Source organism: Schistocerca serialis, chromosome 2 (assembly GCF_023864345.2).
Source record: "Schistocerca serialis cubense isolate TAMUIC-IGC-003099 chromosome 2, iqSchSeri2.2, whole genome shotgun sequence".
NCBI classification, from domain to species: Eukaryota; Metazoa; Arthropoda; class Insecta; order Orthoptera; family Acrididae; genus Schistocerca; species Schistocerca serialis.
This window is the reverse complement of record NC_064639.1, coordinates 526,596,213-526,613,925: the sequence shown is the minus strand read 5'-3', so window position 1 is coordinate 526,613,925 and position 17,713 is coordinate 526,596,213. Positions and strand designations below refer to the sequence as shown.

Genomic DNA, 17,713 nt, shown 5'->3' with positions numbered 1-17,713 from the left:
ACTAGGATAAGAAGGATAAGCAGAAAAATAAACTACTGTCTAAGGCTTTGGATGTTCCGCTCCCTATCCCTGCAAAGGTCAAGCCTGTGCATATGACAGATCACACAATTAAATGATTAATGGAAAATCTCATATAAAGATGTGAAACAAATTCTAACAAAGAGATAGAGGGGCTGGCCAGTACTTACCTCAGCTCAGTACAGCCGATAGATAAACAAAAAAAAGCAGAACCCAAAATTTACGTTCCTAGCTTTCGGAACAAGTGTTCCTTCATCAGGGAGGAGAGAGGGGAAAGAAAGGGAAGAAGGGAAAGTGGATTCAGTTACTCACAACCCAGGTTATGAAGCAACAGGGAAAGGAAAACGGGGAGGGTAGCAAGGATGGAGGCATGGTTGTCAGAGGGAAGCCAAGGATATTCTACTGTAAGTACTGTGCCAGCTTCAAACCAAAGAGGATGCATACAGAAGTAAAGAGGTATATAGTATAAAGATAAACACAACTATGTAGGATGAAAAGATGCGTGAAAGGCTAAAGAGGAAAGGGAAAGAGGAGAAGACTGAAGAGTAAATGGGTGTGAGGTTGTTTAACGTAGGTTCAGTCCAGGGGGATGGCGGGATGAAAGGATGTGTTGGATTGCAAGTTCCCATCTCCGCAGTTCAGAGAGACTGGTGTTGGGTGGGAGAAGCCAAATGGCACATACGGTGTAGCAGGTTCCTAGGGCCCTAGAATTATGCTGGAGGGCATGCTCTGCTACTGGGTATTGGACATCTCCTAGGCGGACAGTTCGTCTGTGTCCGTTCATGCGCTCAGCCAGTTTAGTTGTTGTCATACCAACGTAAAAGGCTGTGCAGTGAAGGCATGTCAGCTGATAAATGACGTGTGTAGTTTCACACGTGGCCCTGCCTTGAATTGTGTATGTTTTACCAGTAGCGGGGCTGGAGTAGGTGGTTGTGGGGGGGATGCATGGGGCAGGTTTTGCAGCGGGGTCGGTTACAGGGGTAGGAACCACTGGGTAGAGAAAGTAGTCTGGGAATATTGTAGGGTTTAACCCCTGGAATAAGATCATCCCTTGACAAAATTTTCCCCACACCACCCAGAGTTGCCTTTCGTTGCCCCCCCCCCCCCCCCCCCCCTAACCTCCGTAACATCCTTGTTAAACCCTACAATATTCCCAGACTACCTTCTCTACCCAGTGGTTCCTACCCCTGTAACTGACCCCGCTGTGAAACCTGCCCCATGCATCCCCCCCACAACCACCTACTCCAGCCCCGCTACTGATAAAACATACACAATTCAAGGCAGGGCCACGTGTGAAACTACACACGTCATTTATCAGCTGACATGCCTGCACTGCACAGCCTTTTACATTGGTATGACGACAACTAAACTGGCTGAGCGCATGAACGGACACAGACGAACTGTCCGCCTAGGAGATGTCCAATACCCATTAGCGGAGCATGCCCTCCAGCATAATTCTAGGGCCCTAGGAACCTGCTACACCGTATGTGCCATTTGGCTTCTTCCACCCAACACCAGTCCCTCTGAACTGCGGAGATGGGAACTTGCACTCAAACACATCATTTCATCCCGCCATCCCCCTGGTCTGAACCTACGTTAAACCACCTCACTCCCATTTACTTTTCAGTCTTCTCCTCTTTCCCTTTCCTCTTTAGCCTTTCACGCATCTTTTCATCCTACATAGTTGTGTTTATCTTTATACTATATACCTCTTTACTTCTGTATGCATCCTCTTTGGTTTGAAGCTGGCACAGTACTTACAGTAGAATATCTTTGGCTTCCCTCTGACAACCATGCCTCCATCCTTGCTACCATCCCTGTTTTCCTTTCCCTGTTGCTTCATAACCTGGGTTGTGAGTAACTGAATCCACTTTCCCTTCTTCCCTTTCTTTCCCCTCTCTCCTCCCTGATGAAGGAACACTTGTTCCAAAAGCTAGGAACGTAAATTTTCGGTTCTGTTTTTTGTGTATCTATCGGCTGTACTGAGCTGAGGTAAGTACTGGCCAGCCCCTCTATCTCTTTGTTAGTATTTAGATCACACAATTAGTTGGACAACGAACTAGTAGTGAAGTAATTGCACCCATCTTTCTGATTCACCAGTTTTGCCGACCTGGCTCCAACGGTTCTTCAGTGGAACTGTAATGGCCACTGCCGTCATCTGATCAAACTCCATCATTTAGTGGCTACTTACTCTGTAATTAGCATAGCACTTCAGGAAACATGGTTTCGGCAACACACCTCGCTACTCTGAAAAACAACAAAGCCTATTGTACCAATTTTGTTAATGTCAAGAGAGTGTCTTGTGGGGTCTGTACTCTCATATTCTCTGATGCTTCAAGTGAACAGGTGCCCCTTACTACTGCACTACAGCCTGTGGCCGTTGGCATCTACCTGTCTGTGCGAACATATGTAATGTAATGTAAGAAGGACTTCTCCAAGCTGTTAGTGAAACAGCTACCTCCCCCCTTTCCTCTTGTTGGGGTACTTTAATGCCCATAATCCGCTATGGGACGGTGACACTATGTTTCACAGAGGCTGAGAACTAGAACACCTCCTTTCAGAATTGGATTTCTGCCTACTCAACTCTGGAACCCATTTCATTGTGGCCCAAGGAACATAATCAACTATTGATTTCACAGTTTGCAATTCGAGTATCTTACCCCTGATTCATGGCAATCTCGGTGACAATGAGCATTTACCTATCATTCTCTCTTTCTCCAGTCACAGATGTCTGGAACATGCTTCACATTGGTTGCTTTAGAAAGCTGACTGGAGGCTTTCTCCTCTGCAGCCACTTTTGCAGCCAGTCTTGTCATGGATATCGACAGTATGGTACAGGATACCATTGATACTATGAGTCACGTTGCAGCGGCAACAATAGTGCTCTCCTCCAGCTCCCCCAATGACCGCCGCTGCCATGGTGGTTTGAAGACATAGCCACAGCTATCAGGGAACGCTCGGGGTACTTCAGCAGCACAAGTGCCATCCCTCTGTGGATAATTTAATAGCATTCAAGAGACTGCAGCTGAAAGTGCAGTTTTTAATTAAAAAAAGAAAAAGAAGCAGGAGTGTTGGGAGCAATACGTATCATCTATGCAATCCCACACCCAATCTTTCCAAGTATGAACTACACTCCGCAGCAATCCACCTCCTGCAGCAATTCCTGACATCCTTGTCAGTGGTAATATCAGCACTGGTCCCATGGTAATTGTCGAGTGTTGTGCAGCACTTTGCTGAAGTGTCCGCTTGCAGTCATTACCATCCTCATTTCCAGACGCGTAAACAACTTACTGAGCACTGCCCTCTGTCTCTCCAATGTACACAGCTCTCCATCAAACAACGTCCCATTTAGTGAATAGGGGCTTCACAGTGCTTTGGCAATGTGTCAAGATACAGCACCTGGACCTGACAAAATCCACAACCAAATGGTCAAACACCTTACCGACAGGATGAAACATGTTGAGCTTTTTGATTGTATTTCACAGGGAGGTGAATTTTCCTCTCAGTGGCGGGAAGTTGTTGTTGTTCCTGTCCTGAAACTGAGTTAAGGACCCACATATTTTAACTAACTATCGATCAATCTCTCTGACAAATCGGCTGCGTGAACTATTTGAATGAATGGTCAGCTGCCATATTTGCTGGTGCCTGGAAGCTGGAGGGCATATATGACAATTTCAAAGTGGCTTTTTGGCTTTTGGGCCCACAATAGATAATCTGGTTCATCTGGAGTCTTCAGCATCCAAAGCATTCGCACACTGCCAACATCTGATAACTGTGTTCTTTGACCTACAGAAGGGATGTGATGCCACGTGGCAACATCACAGTCTATCTACACTGCATGTGTGGTGTTTCCAGCGTAGTTTACCCACTTTTATCCAGAATTTCCTACCTCTCTGACTTTTTCGGGCCTGGATAGGTTCGGCTCTCTCAATGGTATTGTAAATGCAGTGGCCCCCACGGTCTCTTCGTCGCTGTATGTGGAAGTTGTGCATTTTTGCCAACTCCAGATTATTTGCCAGCACCCAGAAATTTATCTTGGTGACCAGTTACTTGAAGTCATTGAAACTTTTCATTTCTTTCCTATTTTATTTGACAACAAGCTAACTTACCTGGCACATGTCTGCTGGCTCAAGGTGACTTGCATGAAGAAGCTAAATGCTCTCCATTCTCTGAGTAGCTCCTTGTGGGGCGTGAACTGTGTAGTTGCTCTGAGATTTTACAAACTGCCAATTTTATCCTGCTTGGATTATGGATGTGTTACCTGTGGGTCGGCAGTACTGTCTGTACTGAGCTTGCTGGACCCTGTTCACCACACTGGCATGCAGCAGGCAACGAGGCATTCTGTAAAAGCCCTGTTGACAGCTTCCTGGCAGAAGCTAATGTCCCGCTGCTGCAGGTTAGACGACAGCAGCGTATGGCAAATTACACAATCACAATCTGTCAGGTGCCTACTTACCCTTGTCACTCAACTCTGTTAGTCAACCGACAGTTAAGACTGTTTGCGCATCACCCAAAACTCGTCAAACCAGCTGGGATCTGTCTCGATACTCTACCAAAGGACCTTCTGTACTCTGTATTCCTCGAGCTGCTTCTTGACACCTCCCACGGTCTGCTGCCTGTCCTGGGATAATGGATTGACCTCTTTTGTGGCCGCAAGAAGAATTCTGAACCTACCCTTCTCTGAAACCTGTTTCCTTCAATCCTCCACGATTATTCTAATTCAGTGTGCATCTACAGGGATGGATCGAAGGTCAACGACAGGGTTGGTTACACTTTTGCACATTAAAGAAGACATGAGAAGCACACTCTGCCGAATGCCTACAGTGTATACACTACAAAGTTGGTTGTCATATCTCAGGCATTGCGGTATGTCAAATCCCTGGCCACGACAAACTTTCTGATCTTTAAAAATTCCATGAGTTGCTTAACAGGCATATCTCTGTGCTACCTCAAAAAATATCTTCATTGCCGGCATTCAGGACCTTCTGGTTGATCTCCACAGCTGGACACTGAGCCACATAGGCATTCCAGGAAATGAACTTGCCAATCATCTATAAAGATGCAACTACATGAGATTATCTTGACGTCAGAATACCAGGCGCCAACTTATGATTACAACTTCAATGCAATATTTTGAGGCTCTGGGAACTGCAATAGCAGGCTACTATGACCCAAAAGACAGTGATTAAAGGGTCCACTGAGGTGTGGCATACATCTTTCCAAGCCTCTTCGAAAGATGCCATTGTGTTGTGCTGACTATGCATCGCCCATAAAAGGTTGGCAACTCCATGGAGCGCTGTGTGCGCAACAACCATATCTGTTAAATTAAAAGGAAGATCAGCGTTGGCCGTAATATTGATGTTTTATTGATAGCAGAATCGATTTTCGATCACATAGTGATCATCTTTAGTGCTGTACAAATTACTCAGACACTGGTATTAAGTTATCAATAACCAAAACTGTGAAGCGATCATCCGGTCATTAATGTGTGTGTTCTGCTTCCGTAGTCTTGCCAATTGTTGTACTATACATTGATTGTAGGATATGAGTCATGTGGTAAGAATATATTACTGTCACAACTAAATGTGATGAACAGCGAGAGCAGGTGGGATGCTGCATAGACCTCTCATAGAAATGAAAGCACAAATAAATGGGTATGAACTATGTTTCAACAAAGGAATTCAAGAGTCAAAAGTTCAAAAATGGAATGTAAGGGTCATAACATGCGGTGCTTGTGCAAAACAAATACGAGTTAGGTATGTCTAGAGGTCCCTTCCTTACACCCAGCTGTTGCAGATGGGCTTTACAGCAACAGAGACACAAATTTAAATACAGCGAACGGACACGTCAATGACCGCATGATTAGTTCATAATTTTGTGGAGAGAAAAAGGGAGATTTGAACATGGATCTGCCCCTTTGCTGTCGAACATTGTAACCACATAACCACTATGCTGTGGCTATTCAAGGTCGATTGATGTTGCACATCTTGAGCTTAGACCATTTACTGTTTCAATTTTGCTTCTTTTTTCACAGTTTAGTAACCTTCTGCCTATTTCAATTCTTGATTTATATTCAGTTTTTGATGGACTGTCCACTGAGTTGTCTTACCACTAACTCTGAGTAGGGTGCAATGGGAAGTTTCCCTTATTAGAAGTAAGAATGACATTTTGTTCAATAGATAATGTAAAACACTTAAAAACAACAAATATATGCGTTTTTTGTGATAAGATGATAACATTGATTCTTTCTGTGGTATAGGGAATAAAAGCAGAAATTATCTATTTGAATGGTCATATTATATCCAGTCACTCTCTCTTTCCTAAGCAGTAATCAGCAGCAGCAAGGACAGAGCCAAGTGGTGCAGGGACAAGTGATATTGACTCCGATGCCCACTCAGCAGACGCAGCAGCAGCAGCAGCAACAGCAGCAAGCTGTACATAGTAGTGGTACTGGGGAGACATCAGTACCCACTTCCAGTCACACAGAATATATGCCTGCCACAAGCACCGCGATGCCTATTGCCACAGCAAGCAGCAGTAGCAGCAGTGGACAACAGACAGTGCGCCAGGCGACTGTTACACCGACAATCACTGGTCTCAGCTCTGCTGAGTCTTCAGAGGTATTTACTAATGCCAGTATTATTTGTGATTATTGGGAGCTAGAATTGAGCTTCACAATCATGGCAAGTTACTTACCTTTATAGCAGTGTCAGTATTTAATCCAGTAATTAGTGGTGATTTTATTTCTTCAATTCAGTTTCAGTGTTCTGTTTATCAGCAGCTTACACAGTTACTTCTGCACATGCAGTGACTTTAAGTGGACTAACTTATGTGGCATGCCAGCATGGTGCAACAGTATATGTGAAAAGGAAATTACTGTACTACCCGTAATTTGTACATAAGAATAGTATTACCCAGTACTTACAAATACACAGCATGGAGACATACACACACTTCAGCCATAATGAACATTTCAGACAGTAATTCATTTTAAACCTGTCCCCCCAAACTGAATAAGTGTAAGTGCTGCCAAGCTCTACTCTTTTGTAAACGTTAATGGCAGTGTGGTGATTCAGTTGTCACATTTATGGTAGCACTGCTCAGGGACACCACACCAAACCAGTACTCCAGATTTCTAATTTCACTACTGATGAATTGATGATTTACAGCTTTTAGTTTTTGCCACATATCTCTGCGTTTTGTAGCAAGTATCTGATGATAGCACCTCACAGTGTACATATGTGCCATGTAAGGTCAGCCTCATTTTGCTTTGCACTTAAACACCAGGCCATTCATATAAACTGTGAACAGCAGCATCCGTATTACAATTATCTGGAGATAAGCCAGATGTTTCTTTAACTCCTGGTGATGCCTCACCATGAAGAACAATATGTTCAGGTCTGTTCTCAAAGAATTCTTCAATACAGTCACATATCGGTTCTGCTATTCCATATGCACTTAGTTTGTTTACTATTCAATTGGAATTGGGCAGAACTGTATCGAAGGCTTTCCATAATTAAAAAAATGTGTCATCAACTTGAGCTCCTCTATATATTGTTTCCTGGATCTCGTGAATGAACATAGCAAACTGGGTTTCATGCTATCGGTATTTGCAGCAATAATGTTGACTTCCACAAAAGGACTGTTGTGTTAGTAAAATTTGTATATAGTTTTGTGTATTGGTCTTTCAATCCTACTTTTATATTGGAATGACCTGTGCTTATTCCAGTCAGACAGCTCTCCACAATTTTCCTGCCACCTGCAGTAAACTAATACAGGAAGAGAGTTAGTGCCTCTGCGTCTTCAACAAAGTGTCAAACAGGCATCTTGTTCTGTGGCCTTTCCTTTCCGTAGTTGCTAGAGCTGTTTCAAATTCTCTCTCATGTATTTCTATGTCTTATCTTTTTTGTGTCTGTGAGATCAGATGTGGGTAGTATGCTTTGCTGTTCATAAATGAAGCTGCTTTGGAAGACAGAATTCAGTATTTCAGCCTTAATATCACATTTAATGAGGATTTTGAATATACAGTGAAACCCTCATTTTTATTTTCCTACATTTTATGTTTTTTTTCCATACATTTTTGTTGGTCCTAACAGGAGTCCTATTCTCTTAACCCCTCAAGCCGGTAGTTTCCGGGCGCATGCCTAGCCTACTGGCAGTAGTTTATATGGCTGCCTGGCCCCAGAATGCAGTGTTTCAGTGAAATTGCTCTAGGATGGGAATTACTTGTTCAAATGTTACCAAAATTTCAGGAATTGGTATTAATACATATTTATTACGATTAAAACATACATTGTCACTTAAAATGAATTTTGAGTGTGGTATATTTTGAAACAATCTTCGAAACAAAGTCCTACACCACAGTCCTTGCACCAGAACGATGTTTCCTTACATTTCCCTGTCTTCTTGCAGCAGACTGCACATCTCTTTGTAGGCTTACTCTTCTTCTCTGTGGGTGAGATCTTCTCAGTAAAATGTCTTGCTGTGATCTGTTCAGGCACAGGAGTTTTTGAAGGTCGCCCACATCAAGGTGAAGTTACATTCTTCCCGTGAATTTCCAGCAATTGTGTTATGAGCAAAAGCTTGAAATTTAGATGCGTTTCTTCCGTTGTTTTTTTTCGCTAGCATTGTAAACAATAAAAGCATTGTGCACTGCAACATTCATCAGCCTTCTAAACATTTTCATATACCACTTCACACCTTTCTTCCTTTCCATGAGAAAAGGTTGTAGTTTCTGATCCTTCAAATCTACACTACCCATAAAACTATTGTACTGTTTTATGCATTGAGGCTTTCTTATCTCGTTGCCCCTTTTGGTTGCCGTAACAACTGCATCATTATGAAATGTAGAAATAAAGGCAACCTGCTTTTTATCCATCCATTTCATTACCATTACGCCGTGTGAATGATATGCTACGAGTTCACGTTTCTTGAGTTTTGCACGTCTCAAGGCACCAGGTATATTCTTCCAATTCAGTTGAAGTGTGCCAGCTACATTCATACCTCTTTCCTTCAGGAAGTGGCACAAAAGGACGCTATTATAACAATTGTCCATCCAGAGCATATGGCCTAAGTTGAAAAGAGGCTCAACAAGCTTCAATACAATCTGACTGGTTTTCATGGTATCTGCAGAAAGAAATTTCGTTTCTATTTCTGTGGAACTTCCTGCATAAATAATAAATTGCCATGAATAACCTGTGGAAGATTCGCAGATCTCGTAGGACTTTATGCCAAACTTCGCTGATTTTAGAGTCAGATATGTTTTTATTGCCTGCCTTCCTTTCCATAACGTTGGAGATTCATCAACAGAAATGTTTTCTCCCATGTTGTATGTATTTCTAAATGTATCATTCAAGTGCTGAATGACAGAACCCAACTTGAACAATCTCTTATTGCCTTCAAATGTATTCAGTTCTTCATTGTTTACAAAGTGAAAAAATCTGCAAAGTAGCTCAAACCTGTCTTGTTGCATACTCTGGTAAAAAATCGGCGTGTTCAAAAACGGATGCTTACTGAAATAAGACTTTATGGATGGCTTCTGAATAATTCCCATCAACATCTACAGTGTGAAAAACACACAAAGCTCATCTTTGTCAGTATCTACCCAGTTACATAGCCTAGAACAAGGTTGTAGAACAGTCTGTTTTTGTATATAATCTGCAGCATAATGGTTAGTTTCACCATAATGGTTAGTTTCACACACGGTTGTTTCTACGATAGTTTCCCGAAATACAGCTTGAACTCTTCAGCTGCAGAATTCACCTGTATCACAGGTCCACATGTACCAACAAATGGTGTTTTCAGAGAGACATAAGAGCTGTCAACTTCTTGTCATTTCCAGTCTTCTTCATTCCGTGCACGTTTCACTGGTGCGCCTTGTTCGATATCATCATCACTATCCGCCGTTTCTTCTCCACTTCTTTTCGGTGTTTCTTCCAAACAGTCAAAATCACTTTCATTGTCAACATCTAGATCATTCCCGCTGTCATTTATACTGTCTAAACCATTCGTCGGTTCATTGAGAATTGCGAGAATTTGCTCTGAAGTAAGACCACGCGAAGTGTTTGGCTGCATCGTTTTGCATTCGAGAGTGTCGCTTGGACTGTAAGATATAACACGTTATTTCTCCCGACTGCCTCACTTCATGACAAAGATCTTTGAAGCAGAGCAGCACAGATATGTCTGTAGTTAGCTGATGAAGTAGTATCGGCTGTCGTCAACAGATGGCAGAGCAATACAGTTTTACCTAAGAGACTGCAACTGGCGAGTACATGGTCGAGATGCCGCCAGTGCGGACATTCGCAGCGCGCGAGTACGTACTCGGGCTCCCTGCTTGAGGGGTTAATACAATGCTTTCCCATCATTAGCAATTCTGTGTTACAACACTTCCCGCATTTTAAGTTTCCTGTGACATTATCACAACCTTTAACATTGATTTCCACACAGGTTTCTGCAGAAAGCGCATTGTATTCCTGCTCAAAATCGGGCTTGGAACAGAGCAGAGAGCAAATATGCCGAGTCACTGTCTTAATCATAATCACTATCTGATGATAGTGAGTCTAGTACCAACCTTCCTTCTGCACATTGCGTTGTTTTAGACTACTTTAATTTAATTTCACAGTTATTTACACAAATAAACACCACTTTTGAAGATGGCCATTTCTATAATGGGCTTTCATGAATCACTGTTACTTCTGCATGAAAAATACTAATCTGGACTTGGCACGTATTCTTAAGTTGGTATGACCTGATGTCAGACATAAATAATCCTCCTCAAATACCTCTATAACATGATGACAGTGTCTGCTCTATTTCTACCCATGCTGTCTCTGAACAGAGTGACCTCTTTGTCAGCACCAAGCTGTATATTAGTGTTTTAACCAGTATTGTGTTCAAGTTTTATTCACTGTAATTTTGTGATGATTATCAATGACAAGTCTCACATCAGACCACGAATATCTTTGTAAAGTGATTTCATGAAAGACTTTTGCTTCAGTGTTTTATTTACACCATTGGACATGATCAGAATGAAGAGGGAAAGGAAACCTGCACATGCATTTGTGTGTGTGTGTGTGTGTGTGTGTGTGTGTGTGTGTGTGTGTGTGTGTGTGTGTGTGAGAGTCAGCATTCAGCCACTGTCCTCGTGATTATCATTATATAAATTGAATGACAGTAAGAGTAATTCACTCATTTTGCTTGTATTTCCCATGATTCCTGTATTTTACACTTTTCTGCCCTGCATTTTACAGTTTTTTGGGTCAGTCCTCAGGTGAATGGGCATGACTGACATAATCTTTCTAAGTTTGCGTGTTATCTGCCACTTTTAGTGTTAGATTATAACATGGGCATATCCAGTTCCAGCTATAAATAACTTGTAAACATTGAGAACCATGTTTACAAGAGTGTTGTCTTGATGCAGGACCCAGTTGCCAGAATTCCACAAAACCAGATGTTTTCGCGCCAAACTTCTGCACAACCTTTCCATAACTTCCAAATATAATTGTTTGTTTACTGTCTGGTCTTGGGGGACAAATTCTGGATGTATGATTCCTTTGATGTCAGAAAAACAGATCAGTTCCGTCTTCACATTCAATTTCATCAGCAGAGCTTTTTTTGGATGAGGTGAGTCAGTTGACTTCCATTGAGTAGAGTGTTGTTTAATTTCTGGATCATATCCATAGCAATGGATTATTTTTGTTGAAAAAAAAGTTGGATTGTCTTAGAATGCATCCTTCATTTCATGACAGGCTTGAATGCGATTATCCCTTTGATCTCTGGTGAGAAGTTTCAGCATGAACTGTGCTGCCAATGGTCAAAATGTGTTGAATTAAGCTCCAGGACAACCTGGATAAGTCTGAGAGTTGGTCGTATGCCCTGCATCAATTTTCACTGATCAGATCACATATTTTGCCTATAGTGTCCTCGCTCCGAGCAGTTGAGGGACGACTGGAATAGGGCTGATCTTCAGTGGTCATTTCTCCCTTTTTCTTAAACTAAGAAAACCACTGGTACACATGAGTTTTTGTTCTTTATAAGGTGTTTGCATCATCAGAATAGCTTCCACTGCATTCTTACAGAGTAAAAAACAAAATTTGACAGCCACACATTGCTTGTAAGAAGTAGCCATTTTTTCATGTCATTTCTGCACTGTACCCCCAGTTACAAAACTGTCAAGAAACAGACTAGTCAGTGTTGGGTCACACTGCCTGATGGAAAGCCTCAGAAGAGGTCCTACAACAGCCCTCTGGCAGTGCAAGCTGGTACTATAGGTACACAATGTGCAGCATTAAGATCCCAGCTATTTTCGGTAGTTGTTTCGTGACAGTCAGCTTTCTAATGCTGGTGAAAAATATTGCAAGGTGGTGTATTTGTTCCTTTCCCACAAGTCTGTTAGAGATTTTGCTCTTATCTTAAGCACTGAGATTCCATAACAGAAGATCTGGTTTTAATCATAGCTTAATACATCTTTGCATTTCTACTGTTCAAAATTAGAGCCACAATGTTAAAGGAAGATATAGTTTATTTTAATTTCCTTATACATAAATAATGGACATTAAAAACATCAAAGTTAATTATCTGTCCTTGACTTTCAGACAACTGAAGCTGAAGCTGCAGAAATTCAGGAGGAGCCATCAAATGAACAACCAGCTCAACCACAGCAGCAGCATCAGCAACAGCAGCAGCAGAAGGAACAAGAGCAAGCAGTACAACAGCAGCAGACATTGTTACCAGCTCCACCACAGGTCCAGCAGTCACAACCACAACAGCAGCAACAGGTGCAACAGCAGCAGCAACAGCCACAACACCACCAGCAACAGTCAGCACAGCAACAGCCAACAGGCTCACAGCAGCAGGCTGTTGCTATGGTTCTCCCTCGTGTCGAAATGCCAGCAACTGCAACATCACCTGCCCCTGGCCCTGAACAAACACCTTCTGTCTCAGCATCGAGCCAAGCTAGCAGCAGCAGCAGCAGCAGTAGTGCAGCTATTGCTACAGTTAGCACGTCACAGGCTGGTCACAAGCGCCAGCGTGAAGATACTGACAATGCCGCAAGTGATGATGATAAAGCATCACCCTTACAGGTTAGTAATTATCACTGAGGAAGTTCTGTTTCAATCTTTGACGCTTTCTATAGTAAATTCATTAAATTTTACTTGTTTTTGAGGCCCTCCTTACACTTCTGCTTACCGATTTACACACTTTTATCACTTTGACACTCTTGTATGTCCTTTTTATATCAATATACGTGAACACTTGCAAGATTACTGGCCAGTTCCCTTGAAACAGTTGGTTTTTTCACATGGGGTAGAATATTTGTAAAACAAATTAAATAGCCACAATGTTTCATTTTGAGTAGTGATTTGATGATATGCCATAATAGTACCAGTTTCTTAAGTTCATTATTCATGTGTTACATTAGGATTCAAGCCAGTAAAAAAGTGAGGAATTTTTACTCTCTCGTAGAATACAACAGTGGAACAGTGTGCTTTGAGGAGAAGGCGGAACATGAGATCGTCACCACAAAGATGAAACTGCAGCATGTATGCACCTGGCAACAGTATCACAACAAAGGAACATAAGTGAACAGTTACCTAAATAACATTTGGTCAGCTCGCAATTCACAGTAAATAGATTTTACTACTTAGATTTGCTGTGCAGATACTGACCACACGAGCTTACAAAATGTTTGAGTAGGCTTGTGGGAAAGATATTATACAGAGTGTAACAAAAATGTATGACACAAATTGCTGGACACATTCCTCACACATAGGCAAAGAAATTATGTTACATGAAGGTGGGTAGGGAAACACTTTGTTTCCATGTTACAGCTTATTTTCTCCAACTCGTTAATCAAGGAACACATAAGAACAAAACATTAGAATCGTGGGGACCCCACAGTCGTGGTTATGTCTGGTTACATTGTGCAATGCCAGTGTTTCGTTTTACATGTCCTGTTGCCAAGCTACGTAACAGGTAACATCAGCTGTTCCAGTGCTCAGTACAGCCTTTGCAAGCACATGGATTACTCCATAGAGTTAATCAGAGATGTGACTTATGCAATGGCAGTGCACAGAAATGCGGAGATTGCAGATGCCCGTTCGATGTATGGATTAGTTGATGGCAGTGGCGCTTGTGCTCAAAGTATGCACCAGGAGAGATGACACATTGATAAGTAGAGGTGGACTAATTGCCTGTGCCCGTATTATGGAAGGCTGCGAAACCATACACCATACACAATACTTCAGGCATACATCAGCACACCAGAGATTCACTACGATGGCAGATTGATTCATGTGTCAATGCCCACAAAGGGCATATTGAACATCTCCTGTGAGAAAGAGTTGCATCTGGTATGCTGGTATGTTCTGTTTGTGTGTTTTTTCCCGTGATTAATGAGTTGGAGAAAATGAAATTTTGTAAATAAAACTGCCTTGAGTTGTAACACCGAAACAAACCTTTTCCAGATCCACGTTCATACAACATATTTTCTTCGCCTATGTGTGAGTAATGTGTCCTGCAGTTTGTGCCAAACATTTTTGTTACACCCTATATAATCAAATAGTTAAGAGATCTGTTTTTTGACATAAGAGCTGAATGGTTCTGAAAATGTGATTTATACTGTGAATGAGATCATGATCAACATTGCTTTTGAAATTGAAAGGGAAAATTGGTGGGTAACAGTGGATATAGCAGATTAGATTAAATTCAGTTTTAATTTCATAGACCCAAAAATAAGATGACTCTTTGGATGTGGACCATGTTATGAATTATAACATAAAAAAAAAGAAAAGAAAAAGAAAAATTAGGATATGATACTCGCTTCCCTGAGCATTTGTCAGGAGATAGTCAAGATATGTGAATACATTACAGTAAACTGGTACTTGCTAATATTGACAGAATTAATACATTGTCAAAACAAAACATAGTTATGTGCTTTTAATAAATTTATCATACACAAAATACCTAATCATGGCGGTTGTGACCAAGTGCTGTCGGAACGAAATCTAAAATATGTTTTTATTTAAGTTGGTCTAACAGTACCTTTTATGTTATTCACCTGTTGAATAGGAGGAGTTGTGTACCAAAAAGTATTTCAAACTTTGTTTGAACTATGCTTTATGTGAAACCAAGTTTGTAATGCTACCTGGCAATTTATTGAAAATGTGCATACCTGAATATTGGACCCCTTTTTGGGCCAAGGTAAGTAATTTTGGTCTTCTTGCAGATCATTCTTATTCTTAGCATTGATACTTTGTATTCAGCTGTTGGTTAGAAAAACAGACATGTTATTTACACAGGGTGTATATGCTCCAGGACTACTGGGAAATCGGGGAAAAACCCAGAAATTTTTTTCATTGGGAGAAAACTGGGAAAAACTCTGTATTTTTTAGAATTCTGGGAATTTTTCATTGTTTTAGTCTTCAGTTACATTTTTGTAATTTTGACTGGTAAGAACTGATAAACAGCAAAATGTGCCAAAGGCGTTAGGATGAAGACTATGGAAAACAAGAAACTGCTGCCAATGAGTGTGATGTCACAACTGTTTACAATAAGTTCTCTCGCTTCTGGCTACTTGAAGTATGGCTGTTAGTTGTATCAGCAGTAGCAACAAGCAGCCAGACGCTACCCGGAAAATTTTCCTGGGATACTCAAGCTACCAGCTTTGTGCATGTGCATAGAGGTCTGGGATGTAGTGGGTAGGGGGTTAGTCTCCAAGTAAGCCATGTTTACATTTAGTGATTTTGCTGTCTCCTCTTCATTTACACTTCTTGCATAAAATGAAAGCAAAGCGGATTTCTATGATTGAGTGCAATCAAGTTAATTAAAATAGATTAACATAATTACAGAAGGCTAACATATGTTATTAGTGTGTTTTTTGATTTTGTTTTATTACCATGTTTCTGGCAGTCAGTCATCTTACAGAGAAGTGAAGCTATTTTTGTCAGTTTGCTAAATAAATGTCACTTTCATTAATCTTTCCTCCGAGGCAGTCAATTTATTAGAAATAAAGTGTTAAATTCTGCAGTATTGGCTAGTTTCAATTGTTCACTGAATTTCAGTTGCACATATTCATCTTCTGGCACATATGACATTATGCCATAAAAAAGAACCAAACATGAGATAATACAGTACTGGTATTCCAAGAAAATTTGCATTCCGAAACAGCACTGAAAAGCTTTATATCAGGTTGGGGCCTACTTCATTGTGAATCTGCACATATGCACTTGCACTTTAAGCCAAATTCTAGTATGGTTTACGAAATTCCGATGCTCTTGGAGTATCCTATTTCTTTTATGACATCATGTAAGATCTCTTAATACTATATATGTACAAACATACGGGCTTCCCACATCATCGTAACTGCCCACGCGCAGTAACACATGTTTTCTGGTGCCCTGTGGCAACAGCTGAAACGAAGCCATTTCCAACAGGTCGCGGGGAAATATGGCAGATGGTTCTTTTGTACTTTGAAAAGCATTAGTTTCAAAGTAAATTTCCTTTTACATAAGATGAATTATGCTATGTATGCGAATGTGCAATGAATTTCTTAAATCATAGGGCATTTGACTCTCATTTAAAACTTAACACATAGAGGACTTGCACTTAGAAGAATTTTGAGCCCAGAAAACCAGACATAAATGTCATTATTTAAAATTTTAGTGGCACATTTGTGTGATTTTTCTTAAAGTGTAACACGCAAAAAACGACCAATATTACATATAAAAGCTTAGCTTTTCTTGTAGCTTATTAATCTTCAAGACCAATATCTTATGTGAGAGCTTAACTTTTTGTGTAGCTACACTACATGCATTAATTTAAACCATTAACTTTTCTTGTTTGTGTTCTCACTACTTAACAGTGATGTTGCTATTGGCTGACTACTTCACGTGTCCTGTGCTCTGAATATCTGCCGTCATTGGCAGGCGGGATCACATGTCATGAGCTATGACTGGCTTACAAAAGCACATTTCAATCTCAATTTCAATGCTTCAGAAACTAATGTGCTGTTATGAATCCATACTTTCGTATTACGAATACAAAAATATGCCCTGCATAGTTATATGAAAATATGCAGCATAAATGTTGCTGCAGATCAGAGATCTTTCCAAAACTCCCCTCTGGGAAAGACGGGCAGGTGAATTGGCAGAGGGCGGCAAACCAGGAGGGTGGGAGATGAGAATGGGGAGGAGATGATAGGATTTAGGCAGTGGGAACTATTGGGTGGAAGGGCGTGGGGACAGTTTGTTACCACAGATAGAGGCCTGGATAATTACGAGAGTGTAGAATGTATTGTACAACTCCCATCTGTGCAGTTCAGAAAAGCTGGTGGTGGAGGGAAGAATCTGTTTGGTTTGGGTAGTGAAGCAGCCATTGAAATCAAGCTTGTTATGCTCATCTCCATGTTGTTCCACAGGGTGGTCTACTTTGCTCATGGCCACAGTTTGGCAGTGGCCATTCATTCTGGTGTACAGCTGGTTGGTAGTCACACCAATGTAAAAAGCAGAGCTGGTAAATGACATGGCTGCTTTAACAGGTGGCCAGATCCCTGATGAGGAGGGATAAACCCATAACAGGACTGGAATAAGAATTGCTGGGTTGGTGGATTGGGCAGATCTTGCATCACAGGGATGTGATCATTGTGGATTGGGAGTGGAATAGGGATGGACTAGGATGTTGGGGAGGTTGGGTGGGC

The 17,713-nt window shown here is 41.3% G+C and overlaps 1 protein-coding gene across 2 annotated transcripts in view; it reads left to right on the top strand.

Annotated features, from left to right (window-relative positions):
* The window catches only part of LOC126457491 (nucleoprotein TPR), a 287,885-nt gene that overhangs the window by 191,131 nt on the left and 79,041 nt on the right, over nucleotides 1–17,713 (top strand). For both annotated transcript variants that reach the window (XM_050093792.1, XM_050093791.1), the window contains exons 26-27: nucleotides 6,347–6,638; nucleotides 12,612–13,100. In XM_050093792.1, the coding sequence (XP_049949749.1) occupies nucleotides 6,347–6,638; nucleotides 12,612–13,100 (781 nt within the window). The remainder of the gene's footprint in view (nucleotides 1–6,346; nucleotides 6,639–12,611; nucleotides 13,101–17,713) is intronic.